Source organism: Triturus cristatus, chromosome 8 (assembly GCF_964204655.1).
Source record: "Triturus cristatus chromosome 8, aTriCri1.1, whole genome shotgun sequence".
Lineage (NCBI taxonomy): Eukaryota > Metazoa > Chordata > Amphibia > Caudata > Salamandridae > Triturus > Triturus cristatus.
The window spans coordinates 583,913,513-583,937,610 of NC_140591.1; the positions used below are offsets into that span (position 1 = coordinate 583,913,513).

The following is a 24,098-nucleotide window of genomic DNA, read 5'->3' on the forward strand; positions in this document are numbered from 1 at the left end:
TATAACTCCCTTGAGCATAGGCAATATGGAGGTGGTCCTATGTGTGGTGTCAAACGTATCGAGGAGGAAATCCTCCTCCACGGGGTTGGTATGGAGATCTACCCCGTGATAGTGTGCCGCCCTTTGTAGTAGATGGTTGAACCCCAGTGAGTCTTCTGGTGGGGAAGGTCTGGAAGGGTAGAGATCATCCTGTGGGACGTTAGAGATGTCAGGGATATTCTAATCGTCCCATGGGTCTGGGGAGCCTGTGGGAGTGGGGTCCCCTGTAGGTAAGTCTTGGGGAACGTCTCCTAAGTCATCATATGGATCCCCCTGATCATCATCATCATCATCCGGAGAGGGTGTTGGGGAATGATGAGGTATTCTGAAAGGGGAGGTAGCAGAGTCCTTCCTCTTTGGAGGTGGAGGCGGAGCAGGTTTTTCCAGCTGTCTCTTTTTGATGCAGAGCATCAAATGTCCGGTCTTGGGATCCTTGGTTAGTGTTTTTTGTAATGGATCCGGTGTAAAGAGTTCTGGTGAGGTTGGTTGGTCCGTCGGTCCGTCGGCGCCGAAGGCGTCGGGCCGTTGTTTTTTTGGCTTTATCTGTGCTGGTTCGTTGTTTGGAACTATGCTTGGAAAGGTCTGATTGTTTGGTAGGCGCCGAGATGGATTTCGGCTTCGAAGTGTCGGTGCCGGTGGCCTTGTGTTCTTTTGTCGGTCCCGAAGATGGTGCCGGTACCGAGGAGCTGGAGCTGGGTTTCGACACCGAGTGTTTCGGTGCGGGGCTCGGTGTCGAAGCGGAGGCCGTTTTCTTTTTCGGTGCCGAAGAGTGTTTATCGGAACCGACGGTGGGCTGGCTCGAGCCGCCGGAAGGCTTAATCAGCTTCTTTACCGGTCCCGAAGGTGCGGTGTGGGAAGCAGTGTCTTTGGTCTTGCTTAGGCCCGGAGGCGAAGGTGTGACCGAAGCCTTTTTCGGTGCCGGCGAGGATGTGGGTGGGGGGGGGGTAGATTAGTACTCACGACCCTCTGTGCCAGAGTGATGTCTTCCACATCTGAATCGTCGGCTTCAGAGGCGCTGACGAGTCCCTAGTCGGTGTGGTGTTCTTCTGGAGCGTCGACGCCTTCCCTGAAGATGTCATCCGGAATCGCCGTCGACGAGTGTGCCATGGTTCTTCTGGCCCTTCGGTCTCGAATAGTTTTCTTGGACCGGAAGGACTTGCACGCCGGACAATCTCGAGCCTCGTGTTCAGGGGAGAGGCAGGGATTACATATTTTGTGGGGATCGGTGTGGGGGAATTTGGACCCACATCGAGGGCACTTCTTGAAGGGAGTCCTTTCCATTAGCCAGGACCGGAGCTTGGGTAGGCCTGAATGCCGTCGTCGACGACTGGAATCGAAGGTTCTTGCTGATGAGAGCCGCGTCGAGTGGGGAGATCGCGATCGAAAATAATACCGCAAATTGGGGTGAGGATTGCGCGTCGATAGTCGAACTGGAAGCTGTTCGGAACCGGAGCGCGAAGATTACATCTGAGCCCGATGGCGGAAAAAAAACATCTGAGGATGGAGCCGAAGCCCATGCGCAATACGATCCAAAGGAGGAGTCACCGACCTTGTGACTTCCAAAGACTTTCCAAAAGGAAAAACAACTGCAAACATCCGGGCCCAACACCAGATGGCGATCTATGCACAAGTATGTAATCTGCAGCTAATATGCCTCGAACATATATTTAACATTTAACATTTTGAATGCCATCACTTTCTTCTAGCATGTGTTGGTGTGGCCTGCTAGTGAGTTAACCAAACCTCCCAGAAAAGGCTGATTCAACTGCTCATTGAAATGGGACTTTATGGCATTTACTGTGAACCCTAAAAGGTGTAGGAGTGACACTGCTGACTGGGTTGGTGCTGGGCATAGTTGTTGGCTGCTGCTCTTTACCAGGCAATCAGTCAGATAAGGAAACTCTTGAATGGCTCTACGATAAAGATGTGCTGTAACCACTTCTATACGACTGCTAGACCTTTAGTAAATGCTCTTGGGCTGGTGTGACCTTGATGGATATAACTTTTAACTGAAACAGTTATCCATTTATCACGAGTCTGATGAAGAAGTGATGTGCTTGATTAATGGGGATTTTAAAGTAGGTATTCTTCAGGCTGAGGGTTGCCATGCCGTCTCCTGTGCAGAACACAGGAATGACATCCTGCAGGGTCATCATTTTGAAATGTGCCATTGGTGAACTGAGGTCAAGTATAAGCCATAGGATATCATCCTTTCTGGGAATGTCTATTTGCACGGAGTACACTCCATGCAGATGTGGGGGCAAAATGTTACTGCTGACTTTACTGAAAAATGCTTGTAATTCCTCTGAGTAGATGGTCCAGATTGATTATGTGATGCTGTGGTAGTATGAAACTCCAAGCATCCTTATCCTTGCTGTACCACAGTAGGACTCATTTGTCTGCGGTTATTTCCTCCCACCGTTTAAGGAATAACTTGATCCTCCCCATGACAGGTGTTGTGTGACTGGGGTGAGGGAAGCGGGGACAATCATTTGCATGTCACTGTTTTGAGGTGGCAATGCCCCTTTCCACAGCCACTGCTACCTCTTCCACAACGAGTCCCCTAAATACACCCCTTGGAAACTATTTTTGAGTCTGGTACTCCTGGGAGGACTGGTGATGCTGGTAGACTGACCGCTGCAGTGGACTCACTTGTGTCTTGAGCCGAAACCCAGACTTTGCAGAATGCGTGAATAGTGCTCTCCTGTCTTTAGCAGTATCTGTATTCTTTTTTTATTTTCTCCAGCATCGTATCTGAGGGCCAAAGAGATGTTCCCCCTAAAAGGGAACATTTATGAGATGTTGCTGCACCTCAGGATGGAACCCCAATAGTAATCAGGCATGCATTGCTGAGGGAATGATGTAAGTGTCGACTTTGATGGAGGCGCATCTGATGTTCGCACTGAAAAGGGTCCTTCTGGTCCGCAGTAACTTCCTGCCTCTCTTCGGTACACCTGTATACCTCCCGAAGATTTCTGATGAATTGTTCCATCTGATCCCAATGGGACCGGTCGCTACTTGAGAAGAACCTCACTGAACTGGCAACACGCTAATGTGTTGTACCCTCTTCAGTGATATGTTTACCATCCGGCTTTAATTGTCAGAAGAGGAGCTTAGTCTTTACCCTGGTGAAGGCTCATTTATGAGTTGTGTGTATCACCAGATAATGTAGAGTGACATGACCCAATCTGTAAGTAAGGTCATCTGGGGCAGCCTTATACTTTATGTTACACTCCTGGAATGACCATCCTAGTTGTCAGGGGCTCTTTGAAGTTCCCTGTCGCACACTTAGTCATGCTGTTAAGCATGGGCAGCAACTTCACCAATCTCTCTGACTTCAACAAACTCTTGATGAGTAAATTGTCCTCTTCCTCCACAACATACACTTTTACTATGTGGTGGTCTACCACTCTTTGAATAACAGCATGATGTGCTGTGATGTGATCGGAGGCCTGAACAGCACATGGCTCTAGACAGGAGTCATCTTAATGGTCAGCACTGCAGACTTCCCATGGGTAACTTCCTTCCTCAATGTTGTGGAAGCGAGTCATAGTAAGGTTCTTGAATGTCACCTGAACACCAAGATCGGAGTTCAAAAGTGTATGAGGTGAATGTAAGGAAGTGGGTTTCTGTCGCAGTAACCCCCCCCCCCCCCGCTTTTTGACTGATAACTGATGCACATTTCCTTTGTGTGCCATGGGCTCCTGCCAATCAGGTGCCCAGGGCCTGTGTTCCTCCCCTAAAAATTGCTTAACAGCCTAAACCCAATTGGCACCTCTAATCACATGTCAGCCCCTGGTAAGTGGTACACTAGGTACCCAGGGCCTTGTGACCAGAGAAGGCCCCTAAGGGCTGCAGCACTTATTGTGCCACCCTTAGAGGCCCTGTACCCTGACACACACACACTGCCCTTGCAGGCTGAGTGTCTGGGTGCAGAACAAAACATCCCTGTGTACCATGCCCACAACACACACTGCCCTGGCATACATCAGACACCCCTCTAGCTAGGTGCCCTATGCCAGTGGTGTGGGTACAGGTGCATGAGCCCTGTGCTCCTACAGTACCCAGGTCCATTCCTGGGCACTGTAAGTGCAGTGCTGCCATTTAAGAGTATATGGTGCTGGAAGATCGTCAACACGAACTCCACAGCACCATGATGGCTACAATGAAGACTGAGAAGTTTGATATCAAACTTCTCAGCACATTAAACCTGCACTGATGCCAGTATGGGATTTAATGTACAATGCACGACAGAGGGCATCTTAGCGATGCTCCCTGAACCTAACCTACAATCCATGTTTTGTCTGAGGTCTCAGATCCAGAATCCGAAACAACAAAGAAGATCAAGGAACAAGAAGACCTGCCGTGCAGCTGCTCACAACTGATTTGGCCCCAGCTCTACAGGCCTGTCGACCCTCGAACCTGCTCCTGCTAAACCCCGGCATCTCCAGTGGTCAGCAACCTCAAAAACCACGGAGGACCTGACTGCCTTGTGACTAACTACCTGGGACTCCCACGAGCAGTGGTACCGCTCAAAACAAGAAACAAGCCCTGGCATCAGCCAGGAACCGCGTACTCTGCACACTCTGCACCCGCCAAGCCTGGCCTGTGCCGGAGTAAACAAAGACCACTAGGACGTCCCCCCGGCGACTGAACCCGAATCCAGCACCTTAGGACCCACCTCAACGCTCCTGAGGACGCCTGCAGCCTCAGAACCAGGGACCCCTCCAACTGCGATCAGCAGAGGGTAAGATTTCCCGACACCAAAAGGCACCCCTGCACCCGGCGCCCTGCGGCCCCCCTGTGCCCAACTCCTGGGTGCCTACCTATCCTCCAACTACCCAACTTACCTCTCGAAGTGGTGGTCACACCTGAAGAATCTTTGTCCCCGAGCTTGCAGCCTTTGTTCGTTCTTGAGCTTCTCTATTGAAATCCATTGAGCACCCGACGGCTCAAAAGCACCCTGCACCCAGCCGCCCGAGTGCCCCTGGCAGTGCAACTTCTACTCTAATCTACTTTTCCATTTGCCCTGAGCAAGTGACCAGGAGCCCAGCTCCCACAGCCGCGTGGCCTGCTAGCCAGCAGCCACCAACCAAAGGCCCCCTGCCTCCCATAGGATAACATTGGGCCTAACTCACTCTGCACCCGGCTGCCCCTGTGCCACTGAGGGTGTAACAACTGTACTTACCTGACCCTGGGAGACCGAGTCTATGCCCAGAACCTTAACTCTGCCAGTTGAGGACTTACCCAAAAGCCGATAACTCACTTTTCTTCCATAGGGTAACATGGACTGGTTTCACTTGGAAGTGAAGTGTGGAGTTTCTAAACTTTAAAATATTCACCTAAAATCAGCCGAATTACGAAAACGAATTTACTCACCGGTTATCAGGAGAGATCCCAGTGCTGGATCTTGGTGCCCAGCACTGACCCTGAAAAGTAATTACAACCGCACTTACCTATAACTTGATTTTCCATCCATAGGATAACATTGCCTGGTTTTCACCAGAATTTCTTCTAAGTGTCGATTTTGCAAACTTACAAATATTCGTTAAAAATCACCTGTATAACAAAATCACATTATTTCAACTGTTTACAGGAGATGCCCCAGTGCTGGATCCAGGATCCAACACCGAGTTAGAAAAAGTAACCCCACTTACCTCCCATAGGATAACATTGGTGATTCTATGTGAAAAAGTTTCTGTCAACTTTTAAAATACAATAATATTCCTTAAAAATCACTACTGTAACCAAAACGTTTTTACTCAACTGTTAACAGAAACTGTCCCAGGACTGAATCTAGGATTCAGTCCTGTGGTAAGAAAAGTAACCCAAAAAGTTATCAATTGCATTTAACTAGAAATTCCTATTGAGCTCAATGTTATACTGTGTTTGAAATTGTGTTGCCTATTGCAACAACTGTGTCTATTGCATTCAAAAGCCTATTGCATATTGAAAGTATTTATCCAAAGCATCTAATCCTGAGAAAGTAGATTTTGATACCTATTGTTGGTTCTAAAATAAAACAAGTATATATTTTTATACACAACCATTGGCCTAGAGTTCAGTTCTTGAGTGTGTGAGACCATTTGCTGACTGAGTGTGTACAACAAATGCTTTACACTGTTCTCCGATACTGCTTTACTGCTCGACCAAGCTACCACTTTAGAGAGTAAGGTTATAGCTAACTTTAGCCTCTGCCAAACCTCTGGGGACTGTGGACTTTGTGCACACTGTACCTATTTGGGAACAGTATATACAGAGCCACTTTCTTACAGTGAACCCTGTGGGGATGGTGACCTGGTTGTGCGGGAGGTGTTTTTGAGTTTGCAGTTGGTGGCTTCGGTGTGGGACTGGTGTTTTCCGGTTTCCTCTTCTTTTGAATAGGTAACCCCTGCAATTCTTAGAGACTGTCCCCTTAAAAGGAAGCCTTCTCTTCTTGACAGGTGTGATGGCTGGTTCCGGTGACGGATTTTTCCTGAATGTCAGATGTAGGTAGTGTTTCCTCTGTTTAACATCCTACACCTCTGGGAGCTTGAGTCGATCCATAGTGAAGCTGGAGTTGAGGGTTTTTTTCAGCACCAATTTCAGCAGCAATAAGGTAAACTCAGAGCCTTGGAATGTATTCCACCCATTGCTTACAATTGGCTTTGTGGTTTGTAACTCACATGTTCTGGCTTTTTATTTGCTGGCTTCATTTATTTTAGGCTGTCCAGTATGTCTTTATTGCTCCTGGAGCAAACCTTGGATAGTGGGGGGCTCCTTGTATTCTTCTGTAGGATCTCACTTTTTATAAACACACCTTTAATTTGTATTCCTATCATGTCACAATTGCTGTGCAGAGGTCAAATATCAGGTTCTGTCTTCGAAAGGAGCTTGATGTTTAATTTTCTTTTTCTGACTTCAAACTGAGTGGATTTATGTGCCAATCTTGCTGGGTACTGGGGAAGAAAAGTTTTTTTCTAGCACACAACAAAATTCAAATGTCTGTAAACAGTGCAAATATTTCAAAACGTATCAGAATTACGAATGTACAACTGAAACACTTTTTTTGTAATTCAATAGTGTGGTGGAAACAAATATTTTGATATGATTAAAACAAATCAATTCACTAGGTGATGCCATTTCCACACATTATCGTTTGTGCGCTGTATAGATTTATAAGTAAAACTGTATGTGCAAACGTAATTGTCATTTCAATTGAAAATATGTTTTCTGTAATGGCAGTGTCCTACCACACCATGCATACTCAACACTACACCACTCCACTTTACTCCATCCTATGTCACTCCACTCTAAGACACTTTATGCCACTCTATGCTACTCCACTCCAATCCATTCCACTCCCCTCAACGCCACTCCACTTTGCTTTAAGCCCCTCAACTCTACGCCAATCCAATCAGACACTCTAGTTTAGTCCATCCTATGTCACCCCACTATATGACACTCTACGCCACTCTGCTCCATGCCATCCCAATTTACGACTCTATGCCAAACTACGACACTCTACTCTACGACACTCTACTCTACGACACTTACTTCAACACTCCTCTCTATGCCACGCTGCAGCCACATTGGTGTACAACATGGCTAAAACACACTGGCAAAGCAAATAGCTCCCGCATATGCGAGACCCATTGAATTTGCCAATGCTTGTTTTATGGTTGAGCCTCTGAGGCTCCAACTCACGCCTTATTCAGACCCAAGGTCAGCATTCAGCAAAGAGGAAGCTCAGTGACCATGGCTGAAGCAGAGCACCATGTCCTCTTTTGTTGAGACTCAGAGCTTTATGCCCTGCTCAACCGAGTGCGGTGCTTGTCTGCATGTGTGACTGGTTTCGAGAATGAATCTCAGAGGATCAGTACTCTTAAATAGGAGGTGGAGTGGGTGCTCTAGGATTGGTCTTTAGACTTAGTGCAAGCCTCCCTCCAGAATGCATTTCATCCCTTGTGGGAGCACCCCAGAGGAAAGGATAAGGGGACTCTCCTCAGCTTGTCTCTTGATGTCGTCAGTTCCGAAGACTGATCAGGTTCCAACCGGTTTAGTGGCTACATTCTGTTGTGCACCCAGTAAGTTCTGCCCCCTCCCACACATACTCCCTCTCTCCATAGTAAATACCCTTTTTTATTTGTAAATGCCTTACAGGCAGTGCAAGTGGATCCCTTGTGGTTTCAAAGCAAACAAAAGTTACACCGACCACAAGAATTTCAAATTACTTTTCAGGCAGAACTAGAAGGTGTTCTCCATATCGCATTTTCTTCAAAGCTATTCTCTTATGACCTGAAACCATTCTCACATGACCTAATCCTCATTAATCCCCTAAGGGTGAGATAAGTATTCCAAACTGATGGCAGGAAAAAACAACCTGAGTTGTCTGTCCTGGTGCATTGTGGTGTTCAGAGAGGAATCAACAAGATATCTAGTGATCTTAAACTTCTTAAAAGGAAAACAACTACCACACGCCTGTGCTTAACACTTGATGGCAGGAGTGTCCAGAGCATGTCATCTACAACAGCACACGCTACAACCATTAATCTTAACTAGAAAGAACAGTGACGACCAAGTGAATTTAGAGGCCAAATCATCTACTGTATTGATTGGAAAAACACCTAGGTTCTTCTGGATAAGTAAGCCACTAGGAAATATTCCCCAATCTTAATGTTCATAAAGCCATATTGAGATGGCAGATAGGAGCCAATCCTGGATAGCAGATTCAAAGATAAGAGATTTATAAAACGAAATACCAACATGTGAACTTGTTTGAAATGTAAATGCTCTAGTGAAGTTACTGGCTTGAGATAATGTAAATCGTCCCTGTTGTGTAACATTGGTACTATAGTCCTGTTCATGTGAAAAAAATTCTCTTTCATGGTCTTTCATTTGTGTTGTGGACCTGGTGGTGTACACATACTTAGTGCAAAATGTACAGTAGTTTCCACATTTCTTGCAAAAGGGGACCAGAACTCTCTCCACAATGCCAAATGCATTTGAAGATGTTTGAATGTTTCAAGAAGTAGGCCCTGCCAGTGCCTAGAACAGCCACATTATGATGGAACTTTACACTTTTAGTTTTTCAATTACCCTAAGTAACAGAAGCTTGGGTCAGGAAAAGTTGTTCAGGAGCTGCAAGTTTGAGTGATAAATGCTATAATATTAGGGCACTATAATTGTCGCATCCCTTCCAACCACCGAAGTTCATGTGACGTGGTTGAGAGAAGCTGGTCAAAATTTTTCTTTTTATAATTTGTTTGATAGATGAAATGGGAGCAATTGTGCGCAATTGAGATCTGTAACTAACGGTGGGTGGGATGATGATCTTGAGGGCTTCCTATCATGAACTCAAAATGAGGTATTTGGCTACCGTTTAGCAGCAAAGTCACTGAATTATGTTTTCATTAATATTTCCAAAGTCTCCAGAAAAGAGTAGGGCAAGGTATACCGGATTTTATTTTCCAAAGAAACCCTGAGCTTTATGCCATGGATTTCAGATGATGGATATTTAGCAGTGCAATGTGGCTCAAGAACAATCTTGGGGCTTTAGAGTACTTACCAATTATTTCAAAAGAAGCCGGAAGGGTTTTTCTGACATCTGAGACGAGTACAATAGTACAGCTTGCGTAGGATGCACGTGGTGAGGGAGCGGTCATGTTAAAAAATAGAGCAAGGCATATGGCTCCAACTCTGCTCCACACTTCCTCCAAATCAGCAAAATTGCAACATCCAGCACATCTTTTGACCCCAAAATGACAGCAGTTGTTGAAGAAACTGTCAACTATAATTCTGAGCAAGAGAATGGAGGCACAGGTCATGGTTGTCTTGGCTGCAGTGAGGTAGAGTGGAACTAATTTTAAGGCTATCCGGAAGATGGTAGTCAACCATCAGGGTGTCTACCAGCATCACCCCAATCCTGCAGTGGAAATGTGGACCCGCTGCTGCCCTTGCATTTCCCTCACCAAGCTGTAACACAATAGACTGGCATGCTCAGGCTATTGCCCTTTAAATGATAGACCCCTACGAATAGCATCAGATGTTGATTCGAGGATGTTGAAGAATGGATTGAACGATGGTTTTGGTAGTAGTACATTGTTTGATACTATATGCCTTTGCCTCCTAATAAATTATTATTCACTGGGAATGTGATGTTAACAGTGAAATAAATGAAACTACACAGGTATTTTCAGTATTGAGTAAAAGCTAAGAGTAATAAGAATATTTATGAAATACATTACATTCTTACGCACTTCAATGCTTGCATTTCTATTTTAAAGATCAAGATTGAATCTAATACACTTTCCTTGGCTAAATGTTCAGCCTGTGGGGAACATTGGAACGATACATCGTATTTATCCAATAGGCCATACAGCTAAACCTTTTACCTTGGGCTGCATTTTTGTGAGAGAAAACCTTAGGTATTGAAAAGATATTAAGCAATATGGGATTTTTGTTTCTAGATGAGTCTCCACAAAAAAAGAAATTGGTGCTTAAATACCCACACAAGTTAAAATATCAAGAGAGCAGCAATGAGATATACACAAGTTATTCCGCCATAACTTCTTATTTTATTTGACAGGTTTGTGCAAGTACAAACAATGTCAAACTTAAAAGCGAACATTTCTATTTAGCAAGCTGAATCATAATGTACGCAATACTTACCCTGTCACAGAGATACACTGTTGTTCCTCTGTTTGCTGACTCCTGGTCTAAAGCATTCCCCGGTCGAATAAAATGGCTCACATCTGCAATGTGTACCCCAACCTATTTCAGAGAAATATTTGTCAATACCTCAGCACCACACAAATACACATGAGTTTAGTGAATGACAATATTTAGTTTACCAACAATCCTGTCTCTCTGTAGCATATCTTGGGTGAGGAAATGCTGAATCATGTTCAATGCTGAATCCTGCCACTAAAAGTTCTCTAGGGAAATCTTTCAGTCTTTCTATCAAACAAAAAATACATTTGCACAGTTAGATAGCTGAAAATAGACACTGTGCACTCATCAAAGTCTATAGTTATTACTACAAGGTCATAGCTTTAATTTCTGTGACAGCACGCCAAGGGATAGCACATTTTCTCACTGGAACCCCTCACGGTCTTGATCACACATTCGTAGGATCATGTAGTGTGGGCCAGGTGCTTATCCCATTGACTGAATGAGATTAGGATCTTAACTGACTAAAAGGGAAAGAATCCAATATGTGCTGTTTCTGAATGTGTTAAAACGTCGGCAGGAAGCTGTCTTTTTCATGTAATGCACCAAAAAGAAAAGAGGTACACTATGTAGAAAGTCCAGACGACTCTTATTGGCTTACATGGCTAAAATTAATACTCGCAAATGCTCTATTTTGTGGTAGTGTGGGCGAGCAGTTTAGACTTATCAGAGGGTAGTGTTAAGCATTTGCTGTACACACAGTCAATAAATGAGTCACTCAAGAAGAAACTTGAGACCGATTTAGAAAAATAACAGGAATTTTTACATCTATTTTAACACCAAGAACTTTGTAACTAGGTAAGAAGTCCGAGATATCAATTTTTACATGTAGGTAAAATTATAGCACAAATTCGTTTTTACGAGGTAATGCTTTCCTATGGAGAAGGAAACATACTGCATACAGGTACTAGCAATAGTATTCAGAGGATCCTCTTCAGAAGTTAGGGTGCTAAGGTGCCAAGGTCCAAAGTAGCACCAGCAGTTCAAGTTTTCCTGCCCTAGAGTGTCCGGGTGTAGAGGTGCTGAATGGGTTGGTAGCCTTGTTCACTGTAGACAGAGGAGGGGCCATCTAGAAACAGGCTGCAGAGGGCAACTTGGGAACAAGTCCAGGAGCTTCCAACAGGGGGTTCAGTTCGTGAGGGTCTTGGGAGCAGGGGGGCACATCCTGTTGTCATGGACCCAGGCCTGGGAGTTTGGGTGCAGAGGATTTTAGTCGGCTGTGCCAGTGTGTTAAAGGCACTCATGGTTCTCGGTTAGACCTGCAAAGGAGGGTGTGTGTGTGGGAGGGCATGAAGGGGGAAGGGTAACTGGACCACTCTCGAAGCTGGCTTATGCAATGCTGATGACCCTCGTCAGCAAGTCAGTCGTTTCGGCATTGGAGTCCGGACTGGACTTCAAACAAGCTTTAGTTGCTGCGAGGTGTAGGTACCCCAGGTATTGGTGCAGGGCAGCACTAGCTGGTCCTGGCATCTTCACACTCGGTGGGGAGACGGATCAGACCCACTGGAGCATGGTGACCTTCTCCTGGGCGGCAGCTGCACCTGTGGACCTAGTGGTCAGCAGAACGGTGAACTGGACATGTCGGTTGGTTCTTGTAGCTTGCAGGGAAGTGGCTCTTAAACTTCAAGGGATATGTTGATGGCTCGGCAAAGTGCTGGAGGACCTCCGAGGCCTTTGGAGGAAGCACAGCTCCAGTTTGAGTCGGGTTGTCGTGATTGCCGGGAAAGGAGAAGGCAGGCAGCCAGGGTTTGGCGCCAAAGTCCACCAGTAGTCCGCAGTTCTTGCTTCACCCGCTCTTCATGTTCCTCCTTCTTTTGTCAGGGGAATCTAAGTTCCTGGATGCAGGGTGCCACCTAAATATTGAATTTAGGGGCACTTACCATTGGGGTCACTTTGCCCCCTATACGAGCACTTACTGTGGGGAGTGGGCATAACCCTGTCCCAAAGTTCCTAATTCGCCGAAATCAAAATGGTGAAATCCTTCTTTCGTGGAACACATCAGGTAGCCCACCTGAGGGGTGCGACTAGCCTGGTGGTGCAACACACCTACTTGCATATCTAATTTGCCACCAGGGCAGGTGGCATTACCCAGGTCTTGGTGAAGCAGGGGTCGCATACGAAAGGCAGCAGGGGCTTTGAAGTCCCTCGCCTTGGTATACAGACTTACTTGCCATCCTGCTGGAGGAGGAATGAACATCTTCCTCCGGGGCAGGCATTGTGTCTAACCTCAAAGAGCGAGGGCTTTAATCAAAGGCGGTCAGAAACAGGTCTATGATGGCAGGCTGGACGATACCAGTAGTCACCACACTAAGAGACTGGTAGATATTCAGGGGGCACCTGTAAGATGCCTTCTGATTGCACTATTACACCTTTCCAATATTGGCATCAGTACAGATTAAGACAATGTGTTTGATACCAAACACCATAGGTTTCAGTGAAGCCATCATGTAGCTGGGGAACTCACAATGACCAGTACCCAGTACATCTGCTTAAGATGGCTTCCCTGTTTTATCTAGTAATTGAACTAGACAGCACAGGGGTATATCTGCTCGTGCAGCTATGTCCTCACATGTAATTTAATGCACTGCACCTTGCCATAAGGCCTGCTGTAGGGGTGACTTACATATATTACATGCAGTGTCTGTGGGCATGGTTCACAGGGTGTGTGCGCCATGTCGTTTTTTCACATTTGTCTGCACCATTTCACGCAGCCTGCCTAAGTTTGATGGTGGGTCCCTTATGGTGGCACAATACATGCTGCAGCCCTTAGGGACCCTCCTTAGAACCCATACCCAAGGTTACACGGGTACTATTTACTAGGGACTTAAAGAGGTGCTAAGGTCTTGCCAACTGGGGAACAATTGCACATACCTTGTTTTTAGGGATTGAGTACCGGGGAACTGGTTAGCAGGAACCCAGTGCACTTCAGTCAAAACTGCATTAAATACCAGGCAAAATATATGGGGTGACCATGTCACAAAGGGGCACTTTCCAACACCGTCTAAGCAGAAACTGAGAAGAAATTTGGCATCATTTATGTGGTGTCACCGACAGCAAGTTATGACCTTGTACCAATAAGTAGACACTTTCTATCAAATGCACATCACCCATATAATATCCTGGCACACTGTAAAAACCCTCCCCAAAATCTAGGTTAACTGTGCTGCAGAGAAGAATCCATTAGCCATGCAGTATCACAGAAGCATTCTGCCTGAATCTGCACTATATTTTTCTCCAGTATTTCTTTATTGGTTTTTGCAACAACTTAACATATTTTTAACGTACATGCTTACATGAGTCTGCATACATTTCTGGAATAATTTCAGCTGAGGGTTTTGACCTTTCCTAGGCCATCACATGTGCAATGAACTGTTGAAAACCGATGACTGAATGTACCATTGCAGGTGCCACCCCCGACTGTATGCAATCATTGGTTCATGTAGAACCAAAGAAAACAGGAGTCTTGTTTCATTTTACTTTTAGTGAAACATTTTTTACGTCAGGGGAACAGCCACACTGTTAATCCCAAGGAATCTTGTTTTTACCGCTCCTCTTTGTGTATTAACCAGATAGGGCATGTGCAAATATACATACTTCTCCCTTCTGCTCCATCTACCATGTTCCTTATTAATTCACAGAAGAGAAAAAGTTGTACTCTTATTTCTTCTATGTTAAAAGAACCCATTTGCCAGAAGCGTGAAGAATGTAACTAATGGTGTTTTTTACTATTTTCTTTGTTAATAAAAAATAATGAATTCATAAAAAAATATATACATCTCCTCTATGTTTCTCAACAGAAAGTTCTTTCACCATGTGTTTGCCACGCAGCCACTTCCCACCACACTTCCTCACACTGGTTTAACATCACATGCGTGCTTGAAACGTGTCAATAGGAAAAGCACTCACACATGTCCTTTCTCATTTGATTCTCCAGTGATGTCTACTGCTCACTGTCATCTGTTTTTTTTAAATGCCACTTTCCAAGTGACACTCTTTCTAGTTAAAACAGGAAACAAATTTGAGGCCTTGCCCATCTTTGTTAGCGCCATTTCTAAGAGAAACAGAGTAGGAAGAACAAGCCTCCACAGACTCCATTGCTAAAGGTGATTGACCACGGAAGATTCAGGGATGCACCTACCTCCAAATTGCCATTTTCCAGGTCCCGGCAATGCAAAGCATCATCAATATCGGTACACCCAGGTGGGTCTACACTGCACACACAAAGGTCTCTCAAGTCAATTCGGTGCTTCATGTCCTGTAATTTCAAACACATCCAAGTTACTCTGCAGGATATTAAGTAACAACCACGTTTTAACTCATGTCAGCAAAACAATATTAGCTTTAAGATCAAATAAAATACATGCTTACAAGATTTCCAAAAACCATCATGGATGGTTTTTCAACACATTCCTTTTGAGTTTCAGAGCAAAAATACAATAAAAGCTCATAAAATAATTGTATTAATTTTCCCCAGTTGAATTCATATTCTACCAAGCGATGGAAGCCCCTTCAAAATCAAAAAGGAATTGGTTTGTTGTCATAAAGCAATTTACAAATGTTACATAATTAAAAAAGCTAATTATTTATTGATTAGTTCAGTTGAAGAAGCCGAACTAAATAAAATAAAATTTGGCTTTCAATAAAAAAAGAAAAAATACACTAAAGAAGTGATCCTAACCACGTCCCATGGATTAAAAACCATACAAACTGATCTCACAGCTTTATTGGTGAGCAAAGAAATGAGCAGCTTTTCACAATTTTCGTCACCGGTTGACAACCGTAAGCAACCAGCAAGAGTTTATTAGGTGCTTCTCTGGTATTTATGACATCATATACAATATCCACTAAAGGCCCTAGAGAATAGTTACTTTTGAATTTACATGTACTATGTTTTTCAACCAAACGATTCACCAATAATCCTGCAGTAAACTATCAGTTTTGGTTTTAAAAAGTCCGAACGCAGAGCATCTCCAATGTTAGTCAACATAAATATGTGCTGTTTAAATTCTCAACCTTGCATCAATTAGAGAAATATTGTTCAGTTATTTTATTTAAGAGGTTTATAAAGTGCAGTTGCTCTGGGCAGAGCCAGCGTGTTATACAAAAAAGCCAACCATATATCATACATTTAACATTCACAGAAATGTGTGCTTTGGTGGTAATTCTAAGGATTTACTAAGGGTGCAAAGATTATGCGATGAGCAGCAGAACATCAGAAACATGCTTTCAAATAGGAGGATGTGGGGATGAACTGTACTCTAGTCAGGACAGTGAGCATGGTCTAACTCAAATGTTTGTTATGTTAGCAGATTTGTAGAGCGCACAGCTGCCCCAGCAAAGGGGCGTCCCGGCGCTATTGCTGCAGACTGTTAAGAAGACCATGTAGCAAGCACCTAAGACCACTCAGACGGGGAAGAGCTAGGTTTTAATGACTTTGCAGAATTGGGCATGATTGCTGATGCTCCTAATGCTCGTGGGAAGAGAGTTCCAGAGTTTAGCGGCGAGGGTGCGGAAAGAGCGCCCTCCAGTTCGGACCTTTCTCATTCTCGGGACAACAGCCAAGTGTTGATCTCTTGAATGTAGGCACCGAGTGGGAACATAGGGTGTAAGGAGATTCGCCAAAATATACGGGGCCTGCAGATTTAGAACTTGAAAAATGTCTACAGTCTCTTTTTGAAGCCAAAAGGAAAGGACTGTGTGACAGGTCGCCATGGAAACCTGTCCCATTATTTCTTATACATTCTACCGAGGCTAGTGATTAGGGCTACAAGATCATGTTACTTTTACTAATTTGAAGCACTAATTTTAATATCACCGTGGGTGTCAACAATTTGGCGAAACATATAGCATAAGGCAAAAGGTGCAGCAAGCTTGAGTGCCTTACAATGGTATAACCAGTGCACTAAGAAGGACAGATCGGTTACTTTTCTAAAAACCAAATACCATTGATAACTAGAACCTTCTGAGGAATAAAGATATCAGTTGGATCTGAACCTCAGAATGAAGACATCGAACCAGCAGAAAAAAAAAAACGTCAGGGACTACCCTCATCTGACTTCAAAGCTTAAAAAAATAAACCTGGTGGCGAGGAAGAGTTAAAAAAAAAACATGACCCTCATCACCTGGAAGAAAACTGTAAAAGTCTGATGAACAGCCATCCTGTTTGATGGAGTCACTGGTCAAACTTTACAACACTGCGAGGAACCGCCATGACAACAGTTCCTGCTAATGCTAAGAGATGTCAGCGGGGCTGGTAGATTTGCAGGACGGGATGTCAGTCAAGGTGACAAAGTTATTTAGTCAGTTCCCTTGATGGACATTACCCTGTCCTTCAAAGTCCAGATCAGGCCCAAGTGCGCCCTTGCACAAGGAACAACTTAAATAGAGAAACAATGAATGTCTCTCTGCCTTTGGGCTATCTCCAAACATAAGTCAACAAAGGAAAATAAGGGGTCTTGGGATACCATGAAGGAGTGAGCTTGAGCAGTTTGCTTAAGGATTCGTTTTATTGTCTTAGCAGTGCTTAAGCCAGGGCTGCCAATAGTAATTCCAACACAACTACTAACCATCACACTCCTATAAGCGTTACAATTCAGACCCCAAAAGCTATAAGAAAGGCTTCGGCGGCAGGTAATAGTCATTTTCAATCTATATTGAATTATTAAACGACTGTTGTTCTGTTCATCTCTAAATTATGTGGCAGACTGTCACAAGCACTGGTGTTGACAATTAAGTGCCGGTGCCGAGCACCGAAAACCACTAGCTCAAATTAAGCACTGATTGCACCCAGTCTAAGGTTTCCCATTCAGACACAGAGAGCCCTGCCAACTCCAACCGACTATCAAATTGAGCGAAACCCTCAATAAACTACTCTTAGAAATTACTTTAATAATCATGCCTTCAATTAATTGTTTTTCTTCTTGTATCCCTCCGACATGCAAAAGTAGAAAGTGATACGGATGAACATATAGGTAGAGACTTGGGGTGATTTGAAAATGAATTAACTTAAATAGTTTTGGAAAGCGTGAGCTGGTACTCCTAAGAGCATCCTGGCTCAGAAAGATGATAATCTGCAACGTAAGAGAAAAGTCACTAAACAAGCTGAAACTGCCAATATTTGAAAAGCTTCTGAAAGGAAGTGATATTGTCTAAATTATAAAATTATAGAGACTAGGAGGGAGAGCATTCCAATGCTTAGCTGCCAGATAGGAGAAAGAGCAGCCGCTCAGGCAACAGCACTTGATAATGTAGAGCAAGAGAAGGTTAGCCGTAAAGTAATTCAACACGTGTGACAGCCATGTAGAGCTGAAACTTGTTTCTCCGATAAGTTGGACACATATTATGGGTGGCCTAAGAGCTGAACTTTGATGATACAGCATTTGGCTACATGTTGCCAGTGAAGAGCTTTGAGGTAACTGGAGATCAGGCACAAGGATGGAGATATTATACAAGATGAGCTACCACATTTTGCACAACTGGAAGACAATTCAATAGGTAGCTGGATATTCCAAGGTATAAAGATTTCTAAAGATTTGCAATAATCGAGCTGAGACAAAATAAAGGCCACCCAACAGATTTCGTAGTAGGAGAGGGGAGAAACTGAATGATTTTCCAGAGCATTCAGGCACCGAAAATGCAAAATGAGGTGACCCGTCCAATCTGAGTGGCAAAAGAGATATAGCGGAATCAAAAACAAAGCAGGAGAATTGGGAACGGTTGTACAGACACACTCAAGAGGCCCATAGGCAGATGGCAAGATGAAGGCTGAGTGCCCAGAAAAATAATTTTACTCTTTTCTCTGCTGACATTTAGACAGTTATGTTGCATCTAGATGGCACCGTAAACATGCAGAAGCAAAAATGTTCCAGGATGCAAGTGATGTTACAGATAGAAACAATGATTTTAATATCATCTGTGTAGGGCATGAGCTTGAAACAAAACCAAATAAGAAAGTAAGAGGTGTAATGTAGCTATTGAAAATGTGGGACTCGAGGAGGAATCTTGAGAAACCTCACAGGTTGTTTTGAAAGAGTAGGAACAGAGGGGGGCAGAAAGACTGCCCGGGAGCGAGTACAAAGAAAAAAGTAAAACCAGTCTAAGGTGGCCAAAATATGATGACAGAAACTAATGGAAGAGAAGCAAGATACAAGTATCTTATGCAAGACAGTAGCATATGCCACAGAGAGTTCCAAAACAATCAGGATCTCAGAGCCTCCCTGATTCAAAATACTTCTGATTCATCAGCATCTGAAACAAGAGTGATCTCTATACCGTGAGAAGTTCCGCCTTTCGAAGGTGGAGATCATTTAACTCTAGGGAGGATGGCTGGTTATTTGTCTGAGCCTGTATACTTACTGAGAGCCTGAAAACAGTTCCCAAGTCCTTCGACAGGTAGGAGTGGCCTTCGATAGGGCCAACTTACTGAACACAGAAGAGAGCGACCATCTTCAAACCTGGCCTGCCTTGCCAAGCCCTGCCCCTGCTTTACCTGCCGGGCTGGTCCCCCTCCCCGCTATCCCACCCAGAGCTTGGTAGCATGGTGCCCCTCCCCATGCCAGACTCTTTTAATATCCATTTGTTTCCTGTTGAGGGCTGAACACATGGTTTTCATCTTGCGCTTAAGGCATATGCTGCCTATGTCCAGATTACTGTATCTTTTCTACTTGTCTTTCGGTTGTGGCAGGCTGGATGAAAATCACTGCATTGAAGCTTAATGAGGACAAGACATAAGTTCTTATTTTTGGTGGTTATCCGGTAAGCATCATATCCTTCTTTGTGACCTAGTGAACTGGGCTCGCTGCCTACAGTTGAAGAGTCAGCAATAAATCCTTGCACCATTTCCGACCATTTTCTTTCATCTGTGAAAGAAATGAATGCCCTGAAATCTGCATGTTTCTTCCATCTGTGTATGCTATGAAACGTTTTTCCATTACTGCAACCAAAAGCTCGCAAATCTGTGATTCAACCTATTTTGTAATATATTAATTACTGTAAATTCCATAAGTATCTTGAACTATATTCTGCAAATCTTGCCGCCCATCTTCTGTTGTGAATTTCTTCTCAATCCCAAATCTCAAGTAATCTGAGAGCACTTCTTCAGTGCCTGGTGGTCAAAAAAATTACTTTCAAATCCCTGTCTATTTGCCACCATGTAATCAAACATGTTGGCCTGGCCTTTGTGTGTGCAAGATCAACCAGATTTGTTCCAGGGCGTAATGTGCACTCAGGGAATGCCTACCTTGTGAATGATCCTATTATTTAGTGGGCACTCTTAAGGGCTCTGGTCTTTTCTTCTTTTGACACTTGATAACAGTATTCATGACCCCTATACTTACACTGTGAAACCCAGTACTTCAAATTCAGTAAACATTTAAACTTGGTTATCTGGCTAATCTTGGTTTATTGACACACATTCTTTCTGCCAGAGTCTAGAGTGCCAGGAAATCTGAATGTCAGTAGTAGCAGCACTTTATAAAACATTATTATTAGGATGCTTGGCAAGAATTTACCTAATCAATTCACTTTTGCTCACCTCATCTTTAATTCTCCATGGCATCTGAGGGAGAAAACTAAGAACTGCCTGGGAGAATGGCTGGTGTGGCACGTCATGTTCAAGCAGAAGAACTTCAGTTTCTGTTTCCTTATCTCCTGCAGTTCCCAGATTCCTTACAAAATGTCCCTGAAAAGCAAATTTACAGACATATCTTCCTTGTATTATTGTGTATGATGTTCATAGGATCTTAAAAATAATCTTTCCATTAATGTTTCGTAAAGGCTTAGCAAAGAAGACCAACACATATCTTACCATAATTTATAACTTTATTTTCCATCAATTGTATTGAAATATGTGCAAAGAAAGAAAATAATTTGAACAATCTGCAAAGTGGGGTAGAAAATTGGAAGAGGCATTTATATAATCCATTAACACCCCTCCAACACTTTCCCCTTCCCCTCACACTCAATTGCCACTACTGCTGCTCAGACAATTCAATCAGTAAATATACTTTGCATAATCTAGTGTAAGGCTCCACATCAGTCTATCAAACCAATATGTGCCAGTACCCACATCAGTTTTAACGGTTGTATAAATTGCATTTCTCTAACAGTTCTCATGGATGTATGTTCTCTACAATCTTTCTTATAGTAAGTCAAAATTGGCGCACAGTGTTTAGAAAAGTGTTTCTCATCACCTTTGATGGTGTATGTAATTTGTTCCATACCAAGTATGAACCATAATCTCCCGTACCAATTGCATAACTGTTGAGGAAAGGGTTGAAAACCCTTTTGAGGTCTGTTTGGCTGCCAGAAGCATAGTATTCAACAGTACAGGTTACCTATGTAGCCATCTCTTGACTCCAGGGAACCAACCGAATAACACTATCTGGGTCATGAAGAACAGGGCAAACTTTTTCACAACCTCAAAGTAAGCAAGTCAGTGAACCGTTGATATTACAGTTAGACCAGCATTTGTCTGGGGTTTATGGCGTCAATCGCATGCAGTCTAATGGAGAGGGGGGCCCACTTTTAAAAAATTTCCTCCCTTTCTGTCTCTTCACATAATAGTATGCCATTGGTCTTCATAGAAACGTTTACTTATTATTCTTCACACCCAATTTGGAATTTCGGTTTCATAGGGTATCTGCTTCCTGAAGGATGCAGTATATTCTGGAAATTAGGTGTTTACCTGCATGTAGCTAAAACACTCTGATTCCTGTAGACCATATTGTTTTGTTGGAGTTTCAAATGATTAAATATCCACTTTCTGTAATAGATCTCTTGATTTGGTACATCCCGCCTTTCTCCATGATCTAAAAGCTGATTTGACTAGGCCTAGTAAAAGAGTAGGTTTAACTGTGGAACAGTACATATTTTGTGGCCAATCTTCAGTTGTGTGTTGCCTGGTAGTACCATTTTATGTTTGGGGTTTCCACTTCCTCTTGATTTGTAGGAATGTAACCTATTTTCCTGGGGACCCATGACTTTTTCTTCCCTCTAATAAAGTTGGGACATGTTCGGATAGAATTCTTTTATGTCATCCCTTATGTGATGTGACAAGGTTACAGCAAGGTTATTGTTTTGCTATGTGTTCTATTATGGAACTCTTATTGTAATGGTTTAAATTGTGGGTCCATTATTGTGATCTCTGGCCCTTTGTATCAGCCAGTGTTTAAGAAGCTCCACTACAATAAAGAAATTGGTGTATAAGGCAACCTGGTAGTTTACTAGTGACTCAACAAAGTTGGCGTCAAAATTAAGTGTGGATCATCATCGCATTTGTCAAATTGAAACAATTCTGCTGCGGTTACACAAGTGTTGGAAGTACAAGAAAACTGGACATTTTGGGAAGTATGAAGGGAGGTAGGCGTGTAGGTGTCAGAAGTGTACAAGATCAAAAGTTGGATGAAGAGGATATTGTCAAAAGATTGTATGGAGGTTGGTTGTGTACACAGCAATAAGAAATATAATGACCCGCATGTTACCATCTTGACTGATGGCATTCACATCCTGTTACTTTTAGATTTTGGTGCTAAGATTTAAATAATTTAATTTGAAAAATACAAGGAACCCTGGAATGACAAAAAATTATTACCTCCGGATGCGATCACCATCACATTTAATGGTAGCAGAAGAGCCAGACGGATATTTCTGGGCAAACATCACCTTTGAAACTAACATTATCAAAGGGGAAAGTTTATGTAGCCCGCAAAGGCATTAAGGTTTTGGTTTGGTGGCTGATTAGAATTGTACGATCAAACCTGGTCACAAGAAGCCGGTTACTCTTGTTAGTGCTGTTACAGTACAAAGTAAAATGGACTGAGTGTTGAAACTTTTCAACCACTCACCCCCAGTAACAGATCTGAATTTAATCCATCGTTATTTGCTCACCACGTCACCCCAGTTTGGACCAAGCCATATGCAAATCAGTCTTGACCCTGCTCCCCATGGGAACAGCCCAGCCCAAACTGCCAAGCCAGGCCCTCCCTGGACCGGAAACAAGCACCCTGGGACCGGTTTTGGGGTATCTCCCCCATCAGTCAGTCTAGCTTGAATCCAGTGAACGGCCCAATAGTTTGGGCTGGACTGTTACTTTTAGAAGTTGGCATTTGTGTGTGCTATGTGTCTGCCTGCCTGATGTGAATTACATGTCTGGCTTGTGAGTGACAGGAACTGGGAGGTGTGTGTGGCTCCAGGAGGGTCAGGGTGAATCAGCACTAGGCTGAATGGGACATCTGTGCTGGGAGTAGTGGGAGGAGTAATCCCCTGACTCTGAACAGGACTGTGCCCAGCCAGTACAATGCTGGCTCCGCCCCCTGTGGTGTGTCTGATCACCTAGCCCCCCACCTGACAAAGGGGAAAAGGCGCTTGGAAAACAAAGTGCTCCAATTCCCCCTGAACCAGTTTCTGCTGGTTCCCCAAGCCCTGTGCTGGCGCAGACAAAGGGAAAAGGTGTATAAATACTGGGGCTGTGACCCCGTGAAGGTGTGCTGTGCTTGTTCCTGACCTTGCTGGGGCGTGCTGCTGCTGGGGCCCAGGAGGAACCGCCATGAGGGCTTGCCTCCCTGGGCCCAGCATTGCCCCATTGATCCCTACGGACTTGCTGGGACCTCTTGCGCCCTGTCGCTTTGCTTTTAATATGCCAGGACCTTCAGGACTTCTTGTTGCGTTTGCGCCCTGTGAGCGCTGGATTCTAATTTTCCCAGAGGAGAGAGGAGCATGGGCTGCGCAGCGCTGAGCTGCCACCCTTTTGGAGGGAATTCCGACATGAGGGATTCCCCCGTGATGCTGCTTTAGGAGCGGGTGCCCACCCCGCATTCTTTTCATGCAGAGCGGGAGCCCACCCCGCTTTATAGGTTCTCGAAATGGCGGGTGCCCACCCCGCAGCGTGCACCTTTTGATTCGGCGGGTGCCCACTCAGCCACTATCTTTGTGTAAAACGGGAGCCTACCCCGTAATGGCTGATAATCACCACTGCTGCCCGATCGGACGAGGAAGTCAGGCAAAGCTGCCTGGCGTTGGGCGGAGCAGGTAGAGGAAGTCCCGCCCTGCCGCCGGGAAAACCATCTGGAGCCTTGCGGGTTCCCCTGCAAAGTACCGGGTCCCCGTAGAGGGACCGGGTGAAGGTGAAACGCAGGGGGAGCCTCGCGGGCTCCTCAGGAGTACGAGAGCCGGTCCAGCCATGGGGGCTCTCCTAAGGCGCCGCCAGGAGTGTGCCTTGCAGAGAGGAGACCGGAGGAGTCCAGCCCCACGGAGAGCCTGGTGAGTGGGGGCTTCTCCATTATGTGTGCCGATCGAGGCACAGTGTCTGAGCGGTCCCGCCAGAGGGCGGGCCGCTCCTGCTTGGGGGCATA

The 24,098-nt window shown here is 44.5% G+C and overlaps 1 protein-coding gene across 1 annotated transcript in view; it reads right to left on the reverse strand.

The window, feature by feature from the left end:
* DIS3 (DIS3 exosome endoribonuclease and 3'-5' exoribonuclease) overlaps window positions 1–24,098 on the reverse strand; it is a 356,327-nt gene that overhangs the window by 205,923 nt on the left and 126,306 nt on the right. Inside the window, exons 9-11 of the mRNA XM_085622000.1 lie at window positions 20,282–20,428; window positions 14,888–15,004; window positions 10,690–10,791 (exon numbers count right to left, since the gene is read on the reverse strand). Coding sequence (XP_085478126.1) covers window positions 10,690–10,791; window positions 14,888–15,004; window positions 20,282–20,428 — 366 coding nt within the window. The remainder of the gene's footprint in view (window positions 1–10,689; window positions 10,792–14,887; window positions 15,005–20,281; window positions 20,429–24,098) is intronic.